At 38.2% G+C, this 27,144-nt stretch overlaps 3 protein-coding genes across 5 annotated transcripts; 1 reads left to right on the top strand and 2 right to left on the bottom strand.

The window, feature by feature from the left end:
* Positions 1 to 1,619: 1,619 nt before the first annotated feature.
* Positions 1,620 to 25,504, top strand: RB195_012001 (uncharacterized protein; the record flags this gene model as incomplete). 3 transcript variants are annotated; one of them, XM_064193660.1, is made up of 8 exons in its annotated part: positions 9,307 to 9,379; positions 18,453 to 18,526; positions 21,228 to 21,275; positions 21,359 to 21,467; positions 24,306 to 24,446; positions 24,514 to 24,593; positions 24,713 to 24,797; positions 25,353 to 25,504. In XM_064193660.1, the coding sequence occupies 8 exons, from the start codon at positions 9,307 to 9,309 to the stop codon at positions 25,502 to 25,504; spliced, it is 762 nt and encodes a 253-aa protein (XP_064051243.1). The 3 variants fall into 3 exon arrangements, with proteins under 3 accessions (XP_064051247.1, XP_064051243.1, XP_064051244.1); XM_064193662.1 differs by lacking the exons at positions 9,307 to 9,379; positions 24,306 to 24,446; positions 24,514 to 24,593; positions 24,713 to 24,797; positions 25,353 to 25,504 and adding exons at positions 1,620 to 1,629; positions 21,690 to 21,778; XM_064193661.1 differs by lacking the exons at positions 9,307 to 9,379; positions 18,453 to 18,526; positions 21,228 to 21,275; positions 21,359 to 21,467 and adding an exon at positions 23,789 to 23,831.
* On the bottom strand, positions 22,361 to 22,861 carry RB195_012003 (uncharacterized protein; the record flags this gene model as incomplete). The annotated part of the gene is made up of 1 exon (XM_064193664.1): positions 22,361 to 22,861. The coding sequence occupies one exon, from the start codon at positions 22,859 to 22,861 to the stop codon at positions 22,361 to 22,363; it is 501 nt and encodes a 166-aa protein (XP_064051246.1).
* Positions 22,913 to 23,365, bottom strand: RB195_012002 (uncharacterized protein; the record flags this gene model as incomplete). The annotated part of the gene is made up of 1 exon (XM_064193663.1): positions 22,913 to 23,365. One exon carries the CDS (start codon positions 23,363 to 23,365, stop codon positions 22,913 to 22,915), a length of 453 nt encoding a protein of 150 aa, XP_064051245.1.
* Positions 25,505 to 27,144: the final 1,640 nt, after the last annotated feature.

Raw genomic sequence — 27,144 nt, 5'->3', positions numbered from 1 at the left:
AGATTAAAAATTTTCTAAAAATACATCTTAAAATGTTTTTTTTAAAAAGTCTTCAAAGACTTTAAAAATATAAGTCTCTCTAGTTTTCTGTTCTAAAAGCTGTTACAATAATCTCAGGGAGTTTTCCTCCTTTTTTTTTGAAGTACGAAATTGAAAATTTTCCAAAAGTACATTTTAAAATATCTCTAAGAAAAAGATTTACAGGGACAAAATTAAAATAATAATAAAATAATTAATTAATTAGTAATAAAATTGGTTTTCTTGCGTTCTATTTTAGGATGTGCCATCCACAATAACCGGAGGGGGGAATTGGAATAGAAGATGAAAAATTTTCAAAAAAAATTCTTTCTTCTCCTATAACCATATTCATTTTGGACGAGTTTCATCGCTTATTGCTGTGTCTGTTCGGAAGGAGCTCTTGAGTTCTGTCACCTCCCCTCATCCTTTCACCAAAACCTCACATTCTCGCCTCTTAATCAAGTCCCATGCCAGCGTCGATGCTCATATTTTTAGTGCATCATATCTCGCATAATAATCTCCCTAGGGTGATTATTTCATTTCAAGTAATGAGGTCCCATATCGTACTTTTCCATCTTATCCAGAATCGTGGTCATAGTTTCATTCTGCAGCTTTCACCAGACAGAAAAGAAAATTCGTTTCTTCTTCGATTTTTCCCATTCTTAAAGCAAAAGAGACAACAAAAATTGAATTTTGTTCCCACGTGGATTGGCGCGACGTTCGAAGTGCATTTTTTCGATTAGCGTATTTCTTTCTTGCGTTGAGTAGATCCGAGGGTTTTCAAGGGTAAAAAAACTGAACTCAGTTTAAAGATCCTAAGGATTCTATTCATACTGTAGCAATCATGCAGGGAAACATTATATCAGTACGGTATTTGTCATGTGTGATTCTATTTTAATAATTGATAATTTTATTTGGTTTTCCTCGATCAGAATTTAATTAATTTCATGAAATTGATTGATGATTGAATTAATTAATTGACGGTAATTACTAATAATTCATAATTTCTTCCATAGCAATACTAGTGTCATAAAATTGATAATAATTCATAATTTACTCTATAACAGTACTAGTATCCTAAAATTGGTAATTATGATTGATTTAATTAATTGACGGTAATTAATAATAATTTATAGTTTATTCCATAGCAATACTAGTACATACTGTTATGATCAGTTTTATTTTGAGCGAAAAAAAAAAATTCTGACTCAACCAATGATTGAGAAGATCAAAGATCACCCATAAATTTACCCGAAAGCCGAAATGAAATGTACGAAAGAGCGCTGTTAATGATTTTTTCATGCGTTCAGCGGTTTGACGGATGTGTGTGTGTGTCCTTCCTTTTTAATGGCTGAGGGGGGCTGTCTTGGGAGGAGTTCGCGCGGTCGCTACATACTTCACTCTGTCATTTATCAAACGGTCAACAACCGCCTTACTTGAGTGGCTGCCGTTTGCTTCCTTCTGAGATTTTTGGCGTCATTTTTCGGCTGTGGGTCATTCATTTCTCAGCTTGCTGTTCAGTTTATTCCCCTCTCTCTCCCCCTCTCTCCTTCGTCCCCTCTTTTCTACATTTTCTTCTGGAAAAGAAATCAGGAAGGAAAATGATGATCAGTGAGTTTTTTCTCTTTTTTTAAGAAAAAAAAACATGTACTACTTTCTACTTGCCTTACTTTCTATCCAGAAATAAATTTCTACAATGGGTTTCGTATATGGATCGAAACGTCAAGCTCCAGCTCACTTTGAACTTTAAATTATATCCTATAAATAATTGAATACGGTTTTTAACGTCCTATTGAATTTCTTCTGTAGAAATGAAATGGCAAAATAATTCCTTAGACAGAATCTGCCCAAATCCAAAACCATGCTAGAACGTTAAAAATTGTATTCAATCATTTATAGGATATAATGAAAAATATCAATAGTGACCTCCTTCTTTAAAAAAAAATGGTAAAATAATTCCTTAGACAAAATCGCTCTCATCAACACCTTTAACTATTCGATAAATGTTTATGTCGCTGTTGCTGTCACTGTCTCTCTCTTCAATTCTCCCCTAGCAATGATTTTCAGGATTTTTCCCTGTTAAAATATAATTTTAGCTTATTATATGCTGATGCGATAGAAACTGCTTCACTCCTTTTCACTTTCACTTTCCTTTTCATTTTCACTCCTAGTTGTTCGTAATAAATAGAAGTAAAAAATAAAAAATTATAGATTTAAAAAATAAAACAGAATGAAAATAATAGAATAGAAAATTGTCATTATTACGACATGTCTTGGAAAAAGAACGAATAGTACCAAATATTTATTATTATTATTGTTGTTTTTTTTAGTATTGTGGTTATTATTGTTATCAATATAGTTTTTATTACTACTAATTTCTATTATTATTATTATTATTATTATTATTATTATTACCCACTACTATTACTCTTTATTATCCTATTGGCGACAGCGTTTGTGTTTAATTACTTAAAAAATAAAATAAAATAAAAATAACAAAATAAGGAGTCGTCATTAATACGATATGTCCTGGAAGAAAAACGAAAAATACCAAATATTTATCATTATAATTAATGTTTTTTGGTGTTATGGTTATTATTATTATTAATATCATTTTTATTACTATTACCATCCATTTTTATTACTGTTATTATTATTATTATTATTATTATTATTATTATTATTATTATTATTATTATTATTATTATTATTATTATTATTATTTCTCTTTATTATCCTATTGACGACAGCGCATTTGTTTGCTATTTGCTGCTTTATCTGACGCGTAGGGCAAGCAGTTCGATTTTTACGAGCAATGTTTGTATTTCATTTAAAAATGTAAAACCCATTAAGTAAGAAAAAAATTTAAAAAAATAGGAATTTATGAAAAATAACCATTGAGAAGTCTGCGATTAACTGATAAGCCCCATTGTTCCACGCAACCAAGAAAAAAGCGTAACTTACCGTTGAGCCGTCAAAGAGTTAATATAAATATTTGTTTTAGAGAAATGTGTGGATAAACAATCCCGGATCAGCCTCTTTACTAAGCGGGCGCTATTAGCGTAGAGGACTCAGCGCAGAACTCTTTGAGACAGACGTCAATGACAGAACAGGAAGGGACTTCTGTGACATTCTTTGACGACGCAAATCCTCGAAGAGATTTTAGGAAGCGGCTTTAGAACTCGGATCAAGGTGGTCTTACACGGATTTTGCTCGATCGATAAGAGAGATCACTCCGTGACCCACGATGAAGACCTCCATCGCTACTTTTGGTGTCGTTTTCACTCATTTCTCTGACAGCTACGGAGCTACCGGCTATGAAATTCCGCTTGCCGGCATCGTTGTCGTTCGAAAGGGCGCCAGATAATTGGAACTTCCCAAAGAAATCTCCGCGTGCACGTCGTAATCCACCAAAAACCCGTAAGTTTAACTCATGATCTCGTTAAACGTTAATCTGCCCCGGATATTCAGTCCGCAATCAAGGAACGCACGTGTTTCACGTGCTCAGCATGTGATACTCGGCGATGCAACAGTTTTGGACACTGATGCTTCTCAGTTTGAGCAATGAATATGACCTATCCACTATTTATTTCCCGAATTTTTTTGGAATTCGCAAGAAATATATTTTTTTTAGAAAAAGAGGAGAATAAAGGTGAAAAGGAACTACATAAAATTCTTTTAAAAAAATCAGCAAGGAGTGCTCATCCTGAAACGGTGAAATGAAGCAAAATTTTCTTCTTCTTTCCACTGTTCATAATGTCTTCATAGGTAAAAAAAAACGAAATTGGGGTGAGGTGGTTGAAAAATTTAACCGGATTTGTTAATCAAAGCGATCGATTGGTCTTTTTTACCTAAGGAGGTTCCGAGAAATCCCCGTACCTAAGGAGTATTCCACTCATTAGCACATAGTTAGATTATTCGAAATGAATCAAATGTTCCTAGAACCTTCCTTATACTAGTATTACAGTTTAAGGATCCTAAGGATTCTATTTATACTGTAGTAATCATGCAGAGAAACATTATACCAGTACGGCATTTGTCATGTGTGATTCCATATTAATAATTGATAATTTTAATTAGTTTTCTCGATCAGAATTTAATTAATTTCATGAAAATTTCCTTCTGCTTTCCAGTGTTCCTGGCGTCTTCATAGGTCAAAAAAAAAACAAACTGAGGGCTAAAAAAACCGGATGTATCAAAGCACGTGGTCTTTTTCTACCAAAGAGGTTCGAGAAATCCGGACCAAGAGTGTCCACCATTAGCCAAGTTAGATTATTTGAAATGAATCAAATGTTCCTAGAACCTTCCTTATACTAGTATTACTTGGGGGTAACTCTTCTGTTGAGCACACTACAATCCTAAGAAAGTTCAAAACAGAGCGATAGGTGCAGTCGGAAAGGTGCGCCCATGGACGGATTAGCCACAAATGGTCCCACCTGGGACCCAAAATGTGTGATCTATTCTTTGGACGGAGGCGTAGTCGGTATGAGGTTACACCGTATAACGCAGTCGATAGGAAGTTCAACTCTAACTGCGCACGATCGATCGATGGTTCGAAACTGCCACGGTCCCAACCAAGCCCCCCTTCCCTCAGGGGTCAATAAATTGGCACTAGGCTCGCCTGGGAGAATAGAAAATTACTGACTTTTCACATCGGCTGGTTGCATAGGCGAATGATTGTAAAGCTGCACACGTTCCTAAAATAAATAAAATAGGTAAATAAAATAATAAAATCGAATACAAAATAAAAATAAAAAATAAAATAAAATCACGTGAACGATTCTGAATTGACGTCGAACGCGTAGGTGTATCCACATAGAGATTGACCAACGCCGTGGACTTCATCCTTTTATTCCTTTTTTTTGGTTGAACTTGGGTTAACTACTCGAGTCACGTGATGTTTTGAAAATGGATCTTTCAAGTTGCAAATTTATGAGATCAGTCGGAAGTTTATGTGGTTAAGGGCCTCCGTAATCGTCGTAAACAATTCCCCCATCGTAAGGAACGTTACGTGGTAGTTGCCTGCGTTGTTCTGCGTTTGGTGGTCTCGGATCAAAAGTCATTTCTCTCTCGTTTCAGTGGAAATATTTTCTTTATGTTTCGTGGAATTTAATTAAAGTGTTCAAGAATGGCTGTTTTTCTCGAATGCGATATGAGAGTATGCGGAAACGTCCTTTGCGAGAATTTCTTCGAAAGAATTCCAGGAAGATATCCATGTACTCTGTTTTATCTTTAAGATGTTCCAAATAGGATTTCCTTTCGAGGTCTGGTAAATTCCACAAATGGCGATTTTTACAAGAGCAGAGCTGGACTAGAAACTCTTAGCCGTTCTTATTTTTCACGTAAATATTATTTATATAGGCCGAGTGTAGCGCAGTCGGTAAGACGTTCCGCTGTGTCTGCACGATCGATCGATGGTTCGAAACCGCCCTAATGCCAACCAAGCCCTTCGACCCCTCTGGCATCGATGAGTTTGTACTAGACACGTCTGGGAGGATAAAAACACTAAATTGACACATCGGCTCACCCTCGCAAGTCTAGTCTATAGGCTAGACATGTGTCCTTGTCCAACTTCAGACGACTCTGAATTGAAGTCAAAAGCGTAGGCGGGTCCTAAGCGGATCGATTAACGTCAGCGGCTTCATCTACTTTCTTATTTACATTTTAAAACGGTTCCAATTGTCTCTAGCTATTTTTATACCGGCCTACGCATCCTGCCGCAGAGTGACCACAGACGAAACTGAAGTGCGAGTGCAGAGTTTATGGTAATAGCATCAGACGAGGTACGGTAGGCGGTATTCTTCAACTGAATAACAAGCCCTTAGGGGGTCTTGCCGAAAGGGAGCCCGGATTCCAGTGTGGATTGATGTTATGAATAATAGATGCGGGTTAATTATGACTTCGAGTGTTTTGGGATTTTCTTGCCGTGACTAAAAAAGATGGATCAAATGAGACAAATATAAGAAAACAAACGCAAGCAGCCACTTATCATGCCAGGATTTATCGATCTCCATTTTATTGTAAATGCTAAAACAATTCCAATTTTAGAATTTAATAAGTCATAATTTCAACAAAATGAGAATTTAAAAATTCTCTAAAAATAAAAAAAAATGGAAAAAATTCAATTTGGGGTGCAACAAGTGCAACAAAAGAATTTGGAAAATTATATCTTAAATTTTTCAAAATACTGAATAAACTTTGATATAACTGGTCAGGATTCATTCAGAGTTTCGTGTTAGTGGCAGATGAGGTCAGAATCCAAAAATCTACAAAAATCCCGGCGCTGGTCTGTGATTTCAAGTATTTTCTGAACGTCAATTTTGAATATTTGACTTGGTTACTTATTTGGCCACTAAACCATGAATAAGAAGTGTTTTTCGTATTTGAAATTCCATTTCGTGATTTTACGGTAATGGGTTCCTAATCCTTCAGTACTACACTAAAAATTGTAATTTTTTCTTTTCATAATGCTAATATTCTTCCTTTCATAATTCTTTTCATAATGCATAATGTTCAAGGATGCTATGATAGTTTATTAAATCCTGGTTGGACTCAAAAATGGGCGAGCGTGAGATTATTCTAGAATAAAACAGTAATAATAATAGAATGCTTTTGAAAGGAAGAAAAGAACTAACATTTAGCATTTTTAAATTTTTCGAAACCTAAAAAAAAGTGATAAAAGTCACTTTTTGCACCGATTCCACATATAAGTTGTTTTCGTATTATTTGAAGGAACTTCAATAATCAACAACAAAAAAAGTCATGTATGCAGAATACCAAAATTTAAAGAAAACTTTGAACCTGGGCACTACATTTCAAGCAAATCAATAATAAAGAAGTTTCGTTTCGTTCCGATAAATCCACTTTCCCGAAGGAGAATGAGATTTTTCAAAGGTTTCCAGAAATTTCGGAATGTTAGAGAAAACTCCGATAGCGCTGATTGACAATCTGGGCATTCTTTGCTTTGGCCCAGAGGTTTTTAGGTGGTGAAACTTTTATGATGCTTCTCGGCATGACCTTTCGACGCTGGGGAAAATGTAACTGGGAAGGGATTAGAGGAAAAGGGGGGACTCAGTGGTGCTCTTATTTCTCGACGCTCTAACTTATTTTTTCTCTTACTAACTTTAGCTTACATGTTATAGATCCGCTAAGGCAAATGCTTAGGTCTTAGGGCCCTGATTGATTCAATTATTTACTTCGAGAAATAACCCCCCCCCCCTCCCCCCAAATACATTTTACCCTCGACGCCTACGCGCTTTTTTTGAACTAACAACTACTAACGGGAAGAATTAAATGCAAAATCAGCTGTTTACTAAGTCGCGAAGTAGCGGTAAAGAGTAAGGTAAAGAACCCAAACCTATCAGTGTTAACAAGTAACTGGAAAATGGACAAATGATGAAGCAAACACAAACACCCTCAAGCTTATAAATGCAGAAATGAACATATGCCTTAAAGGCATCACCCCACGAATCTGAGGTGGTACGGATTTCAGGTGGAGTATAGTATATTCGTATACGGGATCGTAGATTATGGAGAGAATGGAGATTCCGCCTATTTTTTCCTAGTTACCGTAAAAAAAAACGGCCCGGAAGATGCGGCTTCGGGCGTTCCGCCGCCCTATTTTCTACAACGACTTCGATTGGAGCGCGCCAGCATTGTGCACGCATCGTATCATGCGGACCGTTTTTTATGGCAATTAGGAAGAAATGAACGAAATCACCCCCTCCTCCTCTCCATAATCTTCTATCCCGTATAAGAATGCTCCATCGGTAATCCGTAATCCGTACCACCTCAGATTCGTGGGGTGATGCCTTTAAAGGCTGCATACAACAAATCTGACGTGGTATTGATTTCTCATGGGACGTTTCTACGCAGATTCATAGATTGCGGAAAACCAGGCGGTTTCGTTCATCTCTTTGTGGTTGCTGTAAAAAAAATGGCTCAAAAGCCGCCGTCTTTAAAGAGGACTTGCATTGCAGCGCGCCACCTTTGCGCACGCGCCGCATCAACGAGCGAGCCGTTGAGGATCAATAAGGTCTCCTCACCAGTCTGTTCAAGTTAAACTAATGAACAGACTTTTGAAGGGAACGGAACGTGTACATAGAAGCGCGTTCTAACGCACCTCATAGAAACCAAAGAGATTCCCATGTGTTTCTTACGATGGTTGCGGAGAGATGAGCGGAACCACATGGTTTTCCGTAATCTACGACCCTGTATAGAAGCTTTCCTAAGAAATCCATGTCACATCAGATCCATGGTGTACTGCTATTAACAGAAGTGCAAATGCACTCAGAGAATGCACCAAGAATGTTCCAAAACCTGAGTGAGAAGTCGTCCGGTCGACTGAGCCTTACCTCTGGCTGGCTGCATATTTATTTATTTTTTTACTTACCCATTTATTTATTTATTTATTTATTGGTTATTTGGTGTGTATGAACGAAGCATTCAAGAAACAAACGTACACCATAAAAAAATTAATGGTGCATACATGCGTTACTCAATACAAGCCAAAAAATTATATGCAGCTCACATTTTTATTATATCTAAGTTACCTAATCTCCGAAAAAGTACCTAATCATACCGTTTATGCATGAGAAAGCTTTTATTATCGATAAAACGGATTATACAACTTACAAAAATTGATAATCCAATAATGCAGTAATAAATAAATCAATAAATCCAATAATGTCTACATTTGATACTAAATATTTATCACATTTATGAGACGAACGTGAGGAGGTCGCCGGTGATCGTCAAGCATCATCTCTTCGGCTGTTCATGCTTGGATTTTTGCTTTTTGAGATCCAGAATGTTTCTCATATTTTTCTCACTGTGATCTCAGTCAATGGCCATAGTTGTAAATTTTCGGAAGAGGAAACGAAAAAAGGAAACTTTGATTTTTATGAACAATTTTAATTTCAATTTTTCAATTTTTTTTCGACAATCTTAGTGATGGGGACAAGAGTTTTGTCCCGTCGTGGATCTCGGTCGTGGATATCAAACATCTGAACTCCACTTACTTGTCAGATGTTTTGAATCGAACCCGTTCTGACATTCCCTGACATACTCATTCGCTTTGAAATTTATGAACCACTCTGTTTTTCTTCGTTCGACGTCGATAGTGAGCAGCGAACGACGACATTCAGCAGTAAAAGAAGAAGACATGGATTGAGAGCGAGTGACGCGTCGGACGACAAGCAGCTGAGATTTCCGGTGATTCGCTGAAAAACACAAGCATTTTAGACGAGAATTTGCTTCTGAGTAGCTTTTATTTTCTTCGAGAGCGAGATGAGCACTAAAGTCGTCTGCTTCGACGACAATGTTATCGGTCGTAGCGCAGTTGCGCAGTCCGCGCAGCAAGGTGAGCGTGAACGCGATTTAATTTGTTTCGATAGTCAGAAAATTACAGTAACCACGGCAGAGACGCAGAACAACGGGAAACTAAACATATTTTTTTTCCTGGTTTAATGTTTGGATATGTATACTATGGAATATAAGTTGAAAAATACTTCTTTTTTTATTATTTCTCGGTTTTATTTCTAGATTTTCTATTCTCTGTCCTTGCTATTCTTGTTTTCTTTGTTTTGCCATCTTTTTCTTTTCTTTCTTTTTTTCCCGGAGAAAAAAACAGTAAGTGCTAGAGAAAGCGTGTTTTCTAGCTGGATTTTAAAGCATTGACTCACTATGGACCTTCGAGTAGTAAAGGTAGTAAAAAGTAAGACGATAGTGAAAATGAAATTTATCGCTTTTCTGTTTTTTTTTCTAACAGCATTGAAATGCTCATTTTTAACTCCCTTTTTTTCCTCATCTAATTTAGTTGTTTTTTTGTATAAACAGGGAAAAACCCATGTATTTCTCACTCTTTCCTTTTTATTTGAAAATTCTACTCTGGTCTATTTTAATTATAAAACATGGAAATGCATTGTTACGTTATTGGCTGTCAGTAAACCGAGTAGCTTATCATTCCTTCTTTTTTTGCGTTTTTTTTTTTGTTAATTTACATATCTCTAAATTCACATTGAAACTCAATCCTTTAGCCTAGCATCCTATTTATAAACTGAATCTACGTTTAATATTTTTGAACAAAAACTTTTATTCACCTTTGTTTTAACCGTAGGAGTAGAAACAAAAGTTTTTGTACGTTATCGATGCCGCGAGAACTGGTCCCCGCTCTTCCTCACTTTGACTTATCGACGCAATCCACGCTTATCTTATCGTTGTTCCCACAAGCATTTCGTTATTTCGTCCGAACTGTGACAGCACATCAGGATGAGAATTTCGCGGGTCACGGAGGGAGTCTTTTAAAATTATTTTGGGCCATTTTCACAGTATATGGTATGACCAAAACTTTTTTTCATGGCATACGTTTTTTTTTCGCTGTTTTGCTCAAAGCAGCGAGGGGTTTCTAGTCCTTTTTTTAGTGTCACTATCACTAGAAACTAAACTAAGAAGTGAAACTAGCGAGAGTCCCACCGCGGAGATATGTACGGTGGATTTGCTGCAAACAGACACGCGGGAACGGAAAGTAACAAATGGACTGCAAAATTTTAACTGGAATATAGGCGCTTTGACATTCTTGACGTGATCGTGGCATTATGGTATTATCGTCTGACGCAGTACCCTGGATCTTCGCTGAAGCGTATCGTCCTTGAACGCAGTTCTGCCCGAACCTTTTCGATCTACAGCGAGAGCTCGCACAGAATCCATCATTTACTCACTGTTCCGTAGCTCGCGAGTCTCCGCTTATCGTTGGTTCCTAATCGATATAAAACTTCCAATTTTGAGGATTTTAAACCGAAACCCGAAGAGACAACGAGGGACCCGAAAAGGTCTCAGGGCGACAACGTCTTGCAGTTTCACGTAACGGAACGGAGTGTTATTACCGAAGATTCCACGCTCCCTTTAGCTATTTGACCTATTCGGGTTGGAATTTGGCGGTGCGCTGCACTACAGCAACCTTTCGCAATATCTGGACAATTTCCGCCATATAACTGTGCAAGATTTATAGCTCGCACGTGCAGAGAACGTGCGCTCAAACGTCTGATTGCATCTAACACAAGCAGGACCACCGTGTGCACTTGGCACTTGGAAGTACCAATAAGACTCGTATATAGTCGGGTCAAAACTACATAGAGCACGGACAGTTGCGTAAGCGGTTGCGCTCAAAGCCGCGCAGTGGAGCGTAGCGGTAGGGATCGTGTAAGGATCCTCGCTACCCATCTCTGCAGCTCGCTATGGTCCCACCTCGATTCCAACCGCTGTCTCCACCGCACCGCTTCGAGCGCAGTCGCTTACGCAGCTGTATGTGTTTCATGTCGTTTTGTACCGACTATATGCGGCCCGTCTATACCTTAAATGCGACTGGCATCCACCAAATTCATCCGAGCCATTTGTTCGCGCGCCTCACAGGCACGTAATGTCGATTTCGTAAAGCTTACATATCTGGTAGTGTATGGCATAGATCTAAAGGTAACTAGGCATCGAGAGAGAGAAGGAGAAAGAGAAAGAGGGAGAGAGAGAGTAGAAGAGAAAGAGAAAGAGAAAAGTAGGAATGTATGTAAATATTCTAAAACATCTGGGAATGCGCGTAAAAGCGGAATACCATAATTTCAACGCCTTCAAACGACATATTGACATATTTGTGTTATGTTGAGTGTTATGTTACTGATTTAATTAATTTTATTTTTTATTTTATTATTATTTTATTATCATATTATCATCTATTTATAGTTTATTTATTATATTATTATTGCATCACTCACTTCTTTTTATTATTATTCTATTTCTATTGTTTTATTTCATTTCTATTTTAATCCTTCAATCAATCAGTACTAATCGCTGAATAATTTCTTGAGATTTCCACAAGTATTCCAACTAAATTTCAAGTATTTTCACAAGTATTTATTGTATAAAAAGGCCAGTACCCAACAACGGCCAATGTACAATGAAAATTTTGGCCATTTCTTATTAGAAGCATCCGGTATAAATCAACAAATTAACGTTTTATGCGCACGTTCGTTTTTCCAGCAACGTAACTTGACAACGTAACTTCTGAAAACTATAATTTCATTGACATATAGCTCTTCTTCCCTTGAATTGATCATTATAAACGTTAGTGAAATATGTCGTAATTCAATTTTATTTTTATTTCCCCGCATATTTTCTTAAGGGCACAACTGGTATGATGGCTCAACCGAAATTCTAAGTTGCCACGCGGGACTTTTCACCAGGCCTTGAGAAATCAAGATTTATTTATACAAACAGAGCCATGAGCCAGACATGAAGTAAAATGAGCAAAAAGCATACAGCAAGCAAATTCGATCCCGTTATACCGTAATTGAGGGCAGAGTTGGGCGGAGCGGCTCATCGACCTTTGGTAAAGCTATGTTTCCCAAGTCTAGTGCTGATCAGCTAGATGATAACAGAAACTAAACTACAATTTAATGGCATCACCCCACGAATCTGAGGTCTGGATTTCAGGTGGAGTATTCGTATACGGTATCGTAGATTATTATTGAGAAGGGTGATTCCTTCCATTTCTTCCTAATAACCGTAAAAAACGGCCCGGAAGATACGGCTTCGAGCGTTCCGGCGCGCTATTTTCTACAACAAGTTCGATTGGAGCGCGCCAGCCTTCTGCACGAACCGCATCTTCCGGGCAGTTTTTTACGGGAATTAGGAAGAAATGGACGGAATCACCCCCCCCCCCCCTCTCCATAATCTACGATCCCGTGCACGAATACTCAACCTGAAATCTGTACCACCTCAGATTCGTGGGATGATGCCTTTAAGTCATATCAACCACAATATGAAATCCCTTTCTAAACCATGGCAACATAAAATACATAGATCGCTGATACAGACGTTGGTCTCTATAACTACAGTACCTTTAAAAAGGCCTAAAACCGGTCTTTCGGTCTTACTACATCATTTTGGGCAAAATTTTTGTTTATTGTTGTGATTGGTCAGCACCGACACAACCTGCTACGTGATTGGTCACAGAATTCTTTTCGGCAACAGAAATTTTTTCGTAGGTTCAAATTGGTTCATTCTTTTCTCGGTCAGCCTTTCTACTATTATTTTGATAGATCATTTAAATTTGTAAAAAAAAAACTTATAGATTTAAAATGATTTATAATGATTAATAATTTAATAATTTAATAATTCAAACAATAATTTAACGTAAATAGGAGTTTGAATTTGTAACATTTTGATACTTTAAAATTTTAAATAAATACTTTACTGCTATACTGTATATGTATTTCCTTGTAATCGTAGTAAATATAAAAATTAGCTATGGTCATCGTAAATTTCTTCGAATCTGTATGTTTATCTGATTAAAAGAAACATTCCAGACAGCAATAAATCATTTCTTTTTTCACAAATGATGAATTGGTAGCGAGGAGGCAATTGTCAGTTTTTTTTTCTAGATAACCAATCTCCGATTTCTCATGGGAATTGTGATGAGAAGAAAAAAAAACACGGCAAACCTATAAATTAACTCTTCAGCTTTCCATTTCTTTTTCAATTTTTAATTATTTTTTCTCCTCTAATGACACTTTTAATCAATAATTTTAATTAAGGGTGGGAGTTTTCAAATTTTCACCCTTCCCATTAAATGTAACTTTGCCGTAGCAAAAATAATAGGGATCGTTTCTATGGATTTTCTTTCTTCGGGCATAGTTAACGCTTATCCATCATTCGGACCAAATCTGTTTGTTATGGATGGCTTCGCAGTAATCTGCCGACGGTAATCACCTTAAAGTACGAAAGCTTAAGCGGAAAATATGTTGTTTTCACATTTTTCTTCGTTTCTTCACTCGCTTCCACTTCCCTATCGTTATATGTTTACGCTTTACGGCTAAATATAAGTATAAACACTCTAAATCTTTTAAATAGCCTTCAATATGGGTTTCATATGGTTAGTGATAATTATCGATCGGTAATCAACCAGTATAGAACTTATACATTGTCGTAGAACGAATTAACACGCTCCATCACAAAAAAAAATCGCCGATTAATGTATTTAGGAGCATTTTCGACAAATTTGCGAAAAAAAGAAGAAACTTTTACAAATAGAAATGCCATACGCAAGAAAATAAATAAATAACAACAAATAATCGTTACAAATAACATAATATTGTTGTAATAATTAACGTTTGGACGACACCACGACAAATCAACACTGAGCCGGACACTTTTCAACAGTTATTTTTTGATTTCTTTTTTAAAAAAGTTCTCCGTTCTTAATGGGTCTATTACTTATTATTATTATTGTTTCTCTGTTCAAATATAGAAGTTGATCGACGCCAGGTACGCGCTGTCGTTGATGGTTAAAAAAAACAAAAATAATATAATAAGAAAATAATACAGTGCAAAACATGAATAAATACAATGATAGCACAGTACAGTAGTATAACAGTTAATAATAATAATAATAATAATAATAATAATAATAATAATAATAATAATAATAATAATAATAATAATAATCTGCAACAAAAATGACTTGTGCTGTAAATAAAAAATTAACTAATTAATCAATCAATCAATCAACAAATTACATGGTTGGCGATTAGAAGGATTTAGGTGTCTCAAAGGTGTATTCTTAGAATTCTTCGATACTGTACAGCGTTACCGTAGACTTCTCACAATATAATGTAACCATTTTAGTAAATTTATAGCTGTAATTCGTGTGGTGATTTGAATTCTGAAAATGGAGCATAAATTCCACCGGCTAGGCTATTGTTATTCGTTTGAGGACCAGCAAATCGGGAGATTATCATGTATGTTTCCTAGATCGTCGCTGATCCGTTGATTCCATCCGAATTTTCGATCAATTTCTGAATTCGTAAGCCCTGGATAAAAGTAGTGGTTGTCGTTTTGATACTGTAGAAAGTTTAACAGCTTCGGTATAGCGTAAATTCCGCCGCCATACTGCTGTTAATCGTTTGAGGACCAACCAGCAAATTAAGTGTTTATCACCAATATGGACTAAATCCCTGATATAATAATTAATAACATATCTTATAATAAGATACTATAATATATATTTAATATAATAACTTGATAATACTAACTAATCTGTATATTATACTATTAGTTCATTATATTTATTTTTATTTATTATTATGCTATATATAACACAAATCTGACTAAATTTGTTAATTCGATAATCGTTATCCTCGATTAAGAATAGTATCTGCTATTTTAATACTGTAGAAAGTTCAACAACTTCAATCCATACTCCTTTAAATGACTAACGAATCGAAATCACCTCAAGTCAAGCTATGGCCGCGTATTAAAATCTCCTTAAACCACTTCGGGAAGCCAATTCGCACGGATTAATAACAAAAAATCGTTGAAAAACGAATTAATCGTGTATAAGCGCTCTATGGAGTGCGGACTTCATTTATTGGTAAACCTCAGCCGCTTTGGATATTCTTCAAAATCTTTTCGATTTCGAAAGTTTTCTGATAATCATGAAAGGTTAGTACATTTTTTTAAAAAATCATTCAAAAACGAATTTCTGCTTGCTCTGGGATTCGTTAAGATCTATTATTATAGTTATTGTAGTAGTTATTCCCTTCTTGTTAAATTTTACAAGCGGAAAATTGATTTCTTAGAGAATCATTTTAGAAAAGTGATTTATTCCATTGATTCATAACTAATGCGGGTTTTTTCTTCAAATTTAAATTCCCGTACAGAAAAAAAAGTTTAGCTTTTTATAACATCCACTATTTGAAAGAGCGTTCCGTTCTCTACGAAGGAGTGCTTTTGAGTTTCTATACTGTTTAATTTTTTGTTAATTTTTATAAATAATACAGCAAAATGAAATTCATATTATCATTAATTATCATTAGCTGTCAGTTTATTTTATAAATTATAGAGTAAAATGAACCGAGCGTCAGTTATTTTTCGCATCGCTGTCAGATGAGCTCCACATTCAATTGTGAATTTATTTCGGAAAAAATCATTTAAAAAATGTCTTGTTTAGTAGCGATAAGTGTTGTCGAAACAGTATTTCTCATGGAAAAAGAAGGAAATTTCTAGAATGTCCGCGTGATCTTTTAGTGGGGACCCACGCAGATAACTCTTTGGGGTCCCGCAAACACGAAATAGTTATTTTATTCTTCAAGTCTATTAAAACAAAACAACATAGATTATTTCAATTGTTTCCATGAATACTTCCTCGTCCCGTTCTTTCTTTTTTCCTCTGTATACTCTTTTGAATTTTTTTTTCTTGGCGTATTTTCAAATACTTCAGTTCAAAGCTGTTAAAGTACATTTATTCCATTATTCTATTTATTTCACTATTTCTAATTTTTTAAATTTTATTTCCGCTATTTGTGTTTTATTATTTGTGTAAGTTCCAAGAATTATTTGATTTTTACGGATAACTGGGAAAAATTTGCTCCAACATATATTTTACTTCCTTTTTTATCCTCAGAAAGGTTGAACTAGGAAATCCTTTTCAAAAAAAAAGCGTAATGGTTTCAGTACCAAGCCGGCCATAAATCCCGAAAATCTCCAGAAATGTCATAAAATGGTCAAAAGCTCTATATTTCTGGGGGAAATCCATCGTCGTTGACCGTCGATTGTGGAAGATTAGATCCGTGAGAGGGTCTTAAGCGTTCATAGTAGCGTTTTTTCCCATGAACTGCTCTAAACGCTGTTTGTTATAGTGTTTATGTGTTCTCCAGTAAACATCAATGGCATGAACTGTTTTTCATCCGAAAAAGAAAGAAAACGTCGCAAATATGTAATTGTTAACATTCCTAGAAAATTACTGCCGTGTTAAACAAAAAATTTCTGACATTCTTTCCCTTCGTTTATTTATGGTTTTGCAGTCGATTGCCATTTCCTGCATTGCTTGCTCTTTGTCTAGGCGAGAACTGATCCTCACTAAGTATGTGCCTTAATCCATCGTATTTTATAAACAAGCTACTTCGATCCGTCCGGCCCAATGACATTGTAGGGATCAGTTTTCGCCTTTTCCTCCTTTTTTCCGAGGTGAGGAAGAGACCTAGATGGGAGTTGAGGAATTTCTGTGAGTTATTTGTGTGAGTTAAAAAAGGTCTGCTAAAACTGAAATAAATCCAGTGTTCCTTCTTTGAAATATTATTTTCTTAAAGGTTTTTATCAGCTGATCGTGCGAGAACATTAGCATTAAGACATTATGCGTTCCTCACTGTTATTTTTTGTTCTGCGGAACTACCGATACCCTTTACTCGTTGGACAAGTTATTTACGCGCATAAGACGTCAGAAAACAGCGCAAATGCTTGCGTGGGAAGTTCGTAAAGGAAACCAAACGGCTTGTACTTTCTGGAATATTTTATGGAGGCATTGAAGATAAAAATTGTCCGCGATTGGAAATGTCCTTGACTCCATGGCGACGAACTTTTCGAAAATAAAGCAGCAGACATAAACAGAGCAATTATTTCTTGAAAATTCTGCACAGACCTACAAACGATCATCTTAGGAGACATCTAAACAGGTGCGGGAACTCATAAATACAGCTCTTCGAGAGTTCAGTGAAATTCTCAACAATTATCGCTTACTCTCACTTCTACCGTACACCAATACCGTACTTTATAAAATTTCTTATTTCTCTCTTACGAAATTTCTTTGTATTTTGGAAGTTTTTCCTTGTTTTAGCGGGAAATTTGAAGTTTTTTCCGTGATTTGTTTAGTTGGAGAACAGTAGGGTGCTAATACACTAATAAACATACTGAAGAAAAAATCAATATTGTAGTCAGGTCAAAACGTGTTGAACCTTCGTGGTGTAATAGCGTATGCGGTTGCTATCGAGGTGGGACCCTCCATAGCCTCAATCAGACTGACCTGGGTAAAGGCGGCTAGGGGTCCCACGGCGCGAGTACCAGCGTAGCCACCAACGCATTTGCACATGGCTACAAGTCGCTTCTATTCGGCTGTATCTGTCCATCGAGACATGGGACCCTTTTAATTACAACGGAGCTATAGGGAATGATATTGACGGAATTTGTAGATCTCCAATCGCCGGGCAACGAGGCAGATCCAGAAATTCTCAAACGGTTCTAGTATAGATGAGAAGTCCTGAGAAAAAATTATATTTGTTATCAATTTTATTCATTTATCATTTCTTCTCATTACATATTATTACTTACATTCTATATTTATTTACACATTTATTTATTCAAATACCATATTTACTATGTGCACTGTTCCCTAAGGTAATATACATGATTAAAGCTTTTCCTGTGTACATTTGAACCGTCCGTAGAATTTGTGGATGCACACCATGGAAATCTTAGAGAATCCCTATAGCTTTTATAAGACTTCATGACTCTTCTAAAACTCGATTAAAAAGGGTCCCCTAATAGATCGTGTAGTTCAGCCCTCTCAGGTGAGAAAAAAACCCGAAAAGTTCTGATTTTTTCCTCTGTTTCAGACTACGAAATGTACAAGATACATCGAGAAGGCGAAAAGGAAAAGGAGAAATTAAAGGATAAGAAAGGTGATAAGGTACGTGAGAATCCTATGCATATCCTATGCAAACATGTTAAGCCATACAGAAAAATTCCGTGTGAAAACAGATCCCCCGCGTCGAATTTAGGTTACGTATACATCTCTTCTTGTTGCTGGAGACTAGTTTTCGTACAGAAAAAACACTTCTATTTCGCAACTAGTTTTGCCCTTTGGAAACTTATGCTTATTTAAAAAAAAACAGTAGGATGAGAATATGTGGCGTAAATCTTGACAGAAACCCGAAAACTTTTACTGAAGAGCGAATTAGGGACGATGATACTATTCCGGAAACTTAACACAAATTAAAACGTTCTCGTGATTTGTAACCTTGGCATACTCCGGTCTAAGTTTTCTATTACTTCCTGCCTGTGAGGTTTTTTTAGAGACCGGACTTAGATTTTTAGAAACGATTTTTAGGAACCGTTATTTGTCTGACGTTTCGCCTTTTTCCCCGTCCTCAGAGGCTTAAATAGTGGTTTATTGGAAAAGTGTTTCGTTTATTCCGTCAAGTGCCAAACTACACTGTGTCAGTGTTTTAATTATTGTTCAAGGTAGTGAAAACAGAAGCCGTCTACATTGAAAATAGTTTTACGTAGTGTTCCACCAGATGTGCGGCAGCTGGAAGTAGGTACTTGTCACTGCTCACTGTACCAGCGAATCAATATTACTATGTGTGGATTACCACCGACGATATAAATTACTTGATTTACATACAGAATATCAGGCAGTCATAGGTCACAGAGCGGTACAAGTAGCAAGAACTCATTCGTTATCGACAAACATTCATTCCTATTATTCATTGAAGGATTTCTTTTAAGAATCCAAAACGCCTCCAACGTCTTCGTTACCGACACGTTACCGTATAAATAATAATGGCAGTATAAATAATTTGATACCATTATCGTTCCCCATATTTAAGCCTTTAAAGACGGCGAAGAAGTCAAAACGTCAGGCTCATAAAGGTTCCATCTGAAAACTTCGTAGGCTCACTAATAGAAACTACAACCACAGAATACAAAATTTCTATTCTTTTTTTTCAGTGTCATAATATTGGGGGCCCTGCATAGTTCTGACTAGTGTTGTGCCATGTACTGCATTCACTTCATCTTTCGCCCAGAAAATATGAACGGTTAAAAGGCAGCATATCACGATTTCCACATAGTGCGGAATCCACAGTGAAAGCGTGGAGTTCGGGTAGTAGACCACGAAACCCGGGATGGTGTCGCTCATCTTTCCCTAGACGACGTAAAAAACTGCGTGGAAGACGGCGTTCTTTCCTACGAAGTCAACTGCCATGTGCCACTTTTGTGCACTCGCTGCCTACATGAACGAACGTTCGAAGGTTAATGAGGTCTCCTCACCAACCTATTCAGGTAAAACAAATGAAGAGGCTGCTAAATGGTCCGAAACTTGTACATAGATGAGCGTTCTAACGTACCTCGTAGGATATAAAGCACTTCCCACGCCGTTCTTTGTTATGATTGGGAAGAAATGAGCGGAACCACGCTGGGTTCCGCAATCTACTACCCGAATTCTATGCTTTCCCTGTGGGTTCCGCACCACGTCAAAATCGTGATACGCTGCCTTTAACTTTTTGAAGGCATCACCCCACGAATCTGGGCTGGTGCGGGTTTCAGGTGGGTTATGCCCATATGGAGTCATAGATTATGGAGAGAAGGATGATTCCGTCCATTTCTTCCTAACTGCCGTAAAAACGGCCCGGATGATACAGCTTTGGGCGTTCCGGCGCGCTATTTTCTACAAGGAGTTCGATTGGAGCGCGCCAGCCTTGTGCACGCGCCGCATCTTCCGGGCCGTTTTTTTACGGCAATTATGAAGAAATGGACGGAATCATTCTCCTCTCCATAATCTACGACCAAGTGTAGGCATAACCCACCTGAAACCGGTACCACCCCAGATTCGTGGGGTGATGCCTTTAATCCTAATGCACGCCTAGAAAAGAATATAGAATGGGAACAATGTATGATGTACTAGCAATACCTAGACTACGCATACTTGTCTTCTTCTTATTAGGGATCAGTTCTCGTACTGAAAAAAAACAATTCTATCTCATACAGATTCTTTGAAAATCTCCTGTTCGAAATGCTATTAGTTTTTGCGATTGTCTTAATAGAAACCACCAGGAACATCAACGGATATAGTTGAGGAAGGATGCGTTCATCCAGAAGATCGCTACGTTTCCGCCACAACTCTCCTTCTACATGGCGCAAAGTCGCAGTCAAAATCGTGACTTACGATCGCTTGAACAAACAAAAGTATATTCAAACATCCATCAGAAAGTTCCAGCAGATCCTCATATTGCAGACATCAACAATAGGGCATCTGGAGTGTACAGGATAGGAGATAACATTTCGTCTACTGTAGAATTAATGTACCAAGTTATTCCCATGTCCAAAAAAAAAACAACCATCAAATTTGAATATCAAGACTTGCTTCGAGCTTCTTGAATTTCTAAGCAACTTTTTTCTTCTGATTGTTATCTTTTTTAAATAAAAGGTCAAATTGCAGCAATAGACCTTAATAAACCGCATAAATAACCATGTCATTTGATCTCCTCATTGCATTTTGATTGTGTGTCATTTGGCGCCGAACTGACACCATGAACGTCTTCTTCAACTATTTTGATGTTGTACATGATAATAACCATATTCAACAACCATTCCGTTCAAATTTACAGAAGAACGATAAACTAACGAATATTGATGAAGATGATGAACAAGCGAAGGTACGACTAAAATTTGTTCTCGTTACTTCTTTGATTTTTGCCGTGTCGCTCCTTGATTCCTTGTTCATTTTCACGTATTGGAGGTCACAGTTGTTCCAATCGAGGACAACGAAGAAAACCGACGATTGGAGCGCAAAAAACGATCACAAGAGGATATGGTCGCGGATTTTGTGAAGATTCTCGAACAAATGAGTGAGTTGGATATGCTGTGCCATTTTTCTTTCAAGCAAGGAAGCGCAGATTGAATAAATCTTTCGTCCACTGATTAAGTTGGCCACCCAAACTCTGGTATCGTCTGGTCAAAACGACATGAAGCACGGTGCAAGTGGCTCCGCTCGAACTAGCGCCGTGAAGGTACCGGTTGGGATCGAGGTGGGACCATCCCGAACTGCAGCTATCAACGGTCCTCTCTAGATCCTTACCGCTACGCTCCACCGCATCGCTTCGAGCGCAACTCCCTCCGCTACTTCGCCCAGCTTGATGTCGTTTTGATCCGACTATAACCGCTCTGAACTAGGAAAAGGCTTCTCACTTAGAAATTTGTTCACCTTCTCTAGCAGTAGTGTGAGATGTCAACTAACCACATAACTGTGGAAAAAAATGTCAACTTTGCTCCACAAACTTAAGTCGAAATTCTTGTGAGCTCTGCCTTTTCTTAGTTTAGTTCATGGCACATGTGCGGGCATTTCCAAATAAATTAATTAAATATTTCTGAGGATAAGAATACTCTGACCATAAGTAATCTATCTGTATGGCTCTACCTAAGAAATCGTGCTGTGGAGTTTGTAAAAATTATACATTGCTAATGTGTGTGACTTAAAAAGCATCAGCATTTGATTAGTAAGCTAAAATTAAGGTGCACTTTCGCCATCTACGATTGTTCATGTGGTTCTTAATCGGTAGTTCTGTAAAACCACCACTTATCATTCTATGAATTTCTTATCTCTAGGCTTGTATTTAATACATTTGTCATTGCGGTGATAAATACAACGGAAACGGATCTACTCTTTCATTAGGGTGTTCGGAAAGTATCTGCCGAAATACGGCAAAATTTCAAAACAACACAGCTTTTTAACAACATTTTATTATTCGACGAAATAATCTCCATCAACATCGACAACCTTCTGCGAACGTCTCACAAGATCACGGATTCCTTTGGCGTAGAACTCCGGCGACATGGAGGCGAAGAAAGCCCGAAGGTCATTTTCGAGGTGGTCACGATCATCGTAGCGCTTCTCTTCCAGGTGATGCTGAAGCGATCGGAAGAGGTGGCAGTCGCTCGGGGCCAGGTGCGGGCTGTACGGTGGGTGCGGTGGAACTTCCCATCTGAGCTCCAGAATTTTCTGTGAAGTCTTTTTCGCGATGTGAGGGCGCGCGTTATCGTGCAGCAGGCGAACGTTGTCGAGCTTCGGGTGCTCCTTGCGGATCTTGTCGGCCAGTCTTTGCAGTTGAGCGCAATACACCTCGGCAGTAACTGTCGTGTTGTCCGGCAGCAGTTCGAAACGGTAGATTCCATGAACTCCCCACCAGACGCTCAGCATGACCTTCTTCTCATGGATTTCACCTTTCACGAAAGGATCCGGCATTTCATCGCCAGCGCACCACTCACGTTTGTGGGTGTGGTTGACGCAGAGGACCTATATTTCACCACCAGTGACAATGGTGTCCAGCCAGTCAAATCTGCGGCTTCTGGAGAGCAGCTGAGTGCAGATGTCCAGGCGTCTTTGGCGGTTGCCGTCGCTCAATGCATGTGGGAGCCACTGACCGAGCTTTTTCACCATTCCGAGAGATCGCAGTCCGGACTGATTTGCGATCCCTCGAAATGGTGAAAAAGTTCGGTCTTGACTGCTCACGGTGGACAGCGAACATCCAAGACTGGCAGCAAAATACCGCACACCTTCATATGGATGCTGCTCCGCCAGATTCTTCAGTTCGTCGAACGATATTGCAGTCGGTCGACCAGAGCGAGGCTCATCTTCGAGTTTCTTGTTTCCGGCTTTGAAGCGCTGGAGATGTGCTTTAGCAGCGGGGTGGCCAGATTCGAACTCGTAAAGGAGTACGTGTCGAATATGGGTGGAATGTTCGGCCATTATAGGATGAAATAGGCAAGAGGGAGCCAGATATGTTATGTGTATACAAGCGATAGTGTCTTTATATAATACCAGCCTGAACGGCCGTCGCAATCAGAGAAAAACGAGCGAGAGAGTGTGTCGCTTTCACCTCCTCCACGACAACGCGCGGTCGCATGTCGCTTCTGTGACTCACTGCCAACTTGAGGCTCTGAGTTGGGAAATGCCCGCCCCTCCGTTTCCAGGATCTCCCCTTTCAGACTACCACTTATTCCAGGTCGTTAACCATTCCCTCAAGCAAAAACTTCAGTTTTTCACCGACCTCAAATCCACTGTTGAGTTGCTCTTTGAGTCTCAGCCCTCCAGCCTTAGATCCTAAGGGTTTGTAGCTCTTCTAGAAAGATGGAACACTCTGATAGACGCTCAAGGTGAATACATCGACGGATGATCACCAGTATACCATTAGGAAGCTATGAAATTACAAAGTGTATGCATGTGTAAAAAAAAAATAAGAAGGCAACCTAATGGCATTGGAAATGTATATGCAATACCGGTCAGGTCCCGCAACGAAGCGCCATTTCATCGAGTTCAAATCAATCAAATAATACTGGGTGGCACGTTGAGGGAGGAAGCTGCCGATAGTTCTAATTCCCTTGCACCTATTCCTCCAAAAAAAAAGCTGTATTTGACATAGGTTTTTCAAAGGACATAAGGGTCAGGTGCAAGGATCAGGGCTGTTTGTTTTGACACATATTAGGTAAAGTATGCTTCTTTAAGCATTTTGCTAAATTTCCTACGTTTTAATCTACTGTTTTATGCCATTGTTGTTGGTTTTTTTTTTGTTTTTGGTCAAGAAAGAAAGAAGTGCAGTTTATAATATTCAGCGTCTGTACATATCCTTTTTCTCTCCCTTTTTCTTTCGCATTTTTTTTAGCCAAAACAAAGGTAGCTTCTGTTTCAGTGAACCCGCGTCAAGCTGTCACGTCGTTCGTATCGGCGGCAACAGGATTGGCAGCAATTACCGTCGGAGCAGTATACGTGAATCGGGTTCCAGAATCAGCTATCAACGCAAAGAAGCTTGTTGTCATTCTAATCATATATGGTATGTGGTTGTCTCCTTCAAGAAATTGTTAATTTTTCTCTTAGGACAACAGAATTCCCATATCTAGGTGTGCTACAAATCTTGTTAGCTACCGCATTTTTCGTCACATGCATGCAAACGTCAATCGCTGTTTCCAAAGGTGTCAAGGTATGTTCAGATTAGAAGTTTCCATTCTGTTCTTCACTTTCGAGTTGTAGTTACTAATCTGTACGTAGTCCAGTGTTTATGGTGATACAGACATTTTCTCTTCTTTTGTATTTTTCTAGAATGCGTTTCAAATCGTTGTTGGTCTGATGGTGGCACTTGTTTACGTTGGAATATCGCTGGTCTCCATGGTTGTTGGGGTGTATGGTAAGGTTTCATAGCCACTTTTTCAAGGTGATGTGCTTTAATTGCATAATTAACTAGTTAGTTATAGATCTTGCTTAGCAAGGGAGCTCAGAGTTACATTAAAAATTCTGCTCCTGTCTCCATACACGTAGGAGCTGGGATAAATAAATCCTTCTGGGATATGCTACTTTTTTGATGTCCAAATGACAGAGCTCAACCCCCGAACATTTTAGAACGGTGTAGATGTTACTATAATTATGTCAAAACGACATGAAGCACGCACAGTTGCGTAAGCGGCTGCGCTTGGAGCGGTGCAGTGGAGACAGCGGAATCGAGGTGGGACCAAGGCGAACTGCAGAGATGTGTGGGTGTAGCGAGGATCCTTAGACGATCCTAACCGCTACGCTCCATCGCACCGCTCCAGCGCAACCGCTTACGCAACTGCACCGTGCTTCATGTCGTTTTGACCCCACTATAGGTTTTCTCGCGGATTCTCTCACCACGTCAGATTCGTGGTCTACTGCCTTTAAGGATTAATTGTTATCTAATTACTCAACTTATTTCGATATTATTTAGGTTTCTACAAAACGTTGGCACTGGTTAGCTATGTCGAATACGTGGATACGAAATCTTTGACGTATTGTCCGCAGGCTCTTTTCTACACATCACTTATTGTTTTCATACTACACATCATTCTTATAGTCACTAAATGTTGTTGTTGTAAATAAAGTATTTATTACACAGGTTTATGAGGAAAACGAGTTCTCTTGCGTTGCAGACGCCAGATCTTCGATGAAACGTCATCGTTAAATCCTGATTTGTGAATCAGTCAACACAACAGCTGTTTTATTTCTCTAGCAAACAAGTGATATTTTATTCAAAATGCGGAAGTTTCTCTTCTTCTTCGTGTTGTTTCAGACATGTGTTGTTTTGTGAATTCGTTTCTGTTTGAAGTGGATTAACGAGAAAATTATAAAGCGTCGATGTACATAACAACCATTCACTACGAATTATGGTGGGGATCATCGATCAATTTCAGATCCCAACGTGCTTTCATCCTTTTCTTTTCTCTTTTTTACTTTTTTTCCCCTCAAGGTGAGCGATTATTTTCATTTGTAGAGGAACGAGACTTCTTTTTTGTAGTTTTTTGTGGCGATGTTTCCAATTGTACCTCCAAGATATTTTTCTGGGTTGTCTTGGGCAGTAGCGCTACACATTTTCGTCGAATTGCTCTACTTTATCGATTTTTCTATCATCTTTATCTATCAAGATATTGAGGAATCCGTCATAGGCATATGGTAGGGTCAGGCATCATTAACCAGATTTGTTTTCATTGCAGTTGCAATCAGTTATGTAGAATGTTCCCCACGTTTCTGACTTCTCCAGAATATTATTATTTATTATGACGGTTTTTTCGCCACCCCTTTGGTTTATGATTCTTTCCGCAATTCGTTTATGGTTACCTTCTCTTTCATTATTTATTTCTATATCAAATAGTCAACAATCAAGCGAAACCAACAATCGAATACCGTACCCCAATCAAATTGATCAGCTATCAACTGCAGCTCTTGTTATTATCCGCGTTAAAGGCATCACCCCACGAATCTGGGGTGGTGCGGGTTTCAGGTGGGTTATGCCTATACGGGATCGTAGATTATGCGAAGGAGGCTGACTCCGTCCATTTCTTCCTAATTGCCGTAAAAAAACGGCCCGGAAGATACGGCTTCGAGCATTCCGAGGCGCTATTTTCCACGAGCTTGGATTGGAGCGCGCCAGCCCTGTGCACGCGCCGCATCTTCGGGGCCGTTTTCTTACGGCAATTAAGAAGAAATGGACGGAACCACCCCACTCTCCATAATCTACGATCTCGTATACGAATATTCCACCTAAAACCCCTACCAGCTCAGATTCGTGGGGTGATGCCTTTAAGAGTTCCGCCTCCATCTGTAGTAATACCAGTGAACAAAAAAGAAATATAAAATACATACAAATATACACATAATATAGTCCGAATATATACATACGGGCGGCGTTGGAGGGAAAACTTGAGGATAGTTTACATGTCGTAGATCCACTATGACTAACGCTTAGGTCTTAGAGCCCTGATTGAATTACTTACTTTTGAGAAATAAGGGCGCCACTGAGTGACACCCTCGCACCTCTCCCCCCTCCCCCCTCCTTACATTTTACCCGTGTAATGGTCGTATTGTAGTGTTTTGCAAGTGTACCATTGTATATTTAGTTAGTGGTTACCCTAGTTACAGCGCTAAGAAAAACCAGAAGAGCCATAACCGATTACAATAATGCGATCGCATAATTACCGTACTGTACTGTACGCGATCGTAGTTGGGCGTGGCCTTTTTCCATT

This window comes from Necator americanus, chromosome III (genome assembly GCF_031761385.1).
Source record: "Necator americanus strain Aroian chromosome III, whole genome shotgun sequence".
Taxonomy (NCBI): Eukaryota; Metazoa; Nematoda; class Chromadorea; order Rhabditida; family Ancylostomatidae; genus Necator; species Necator americanus.
The sequence above is the reverse complement of the archived record's forward strand: the minus strand, read 5'-3'. Positions and strand labels throughout refer to the sequence as shown.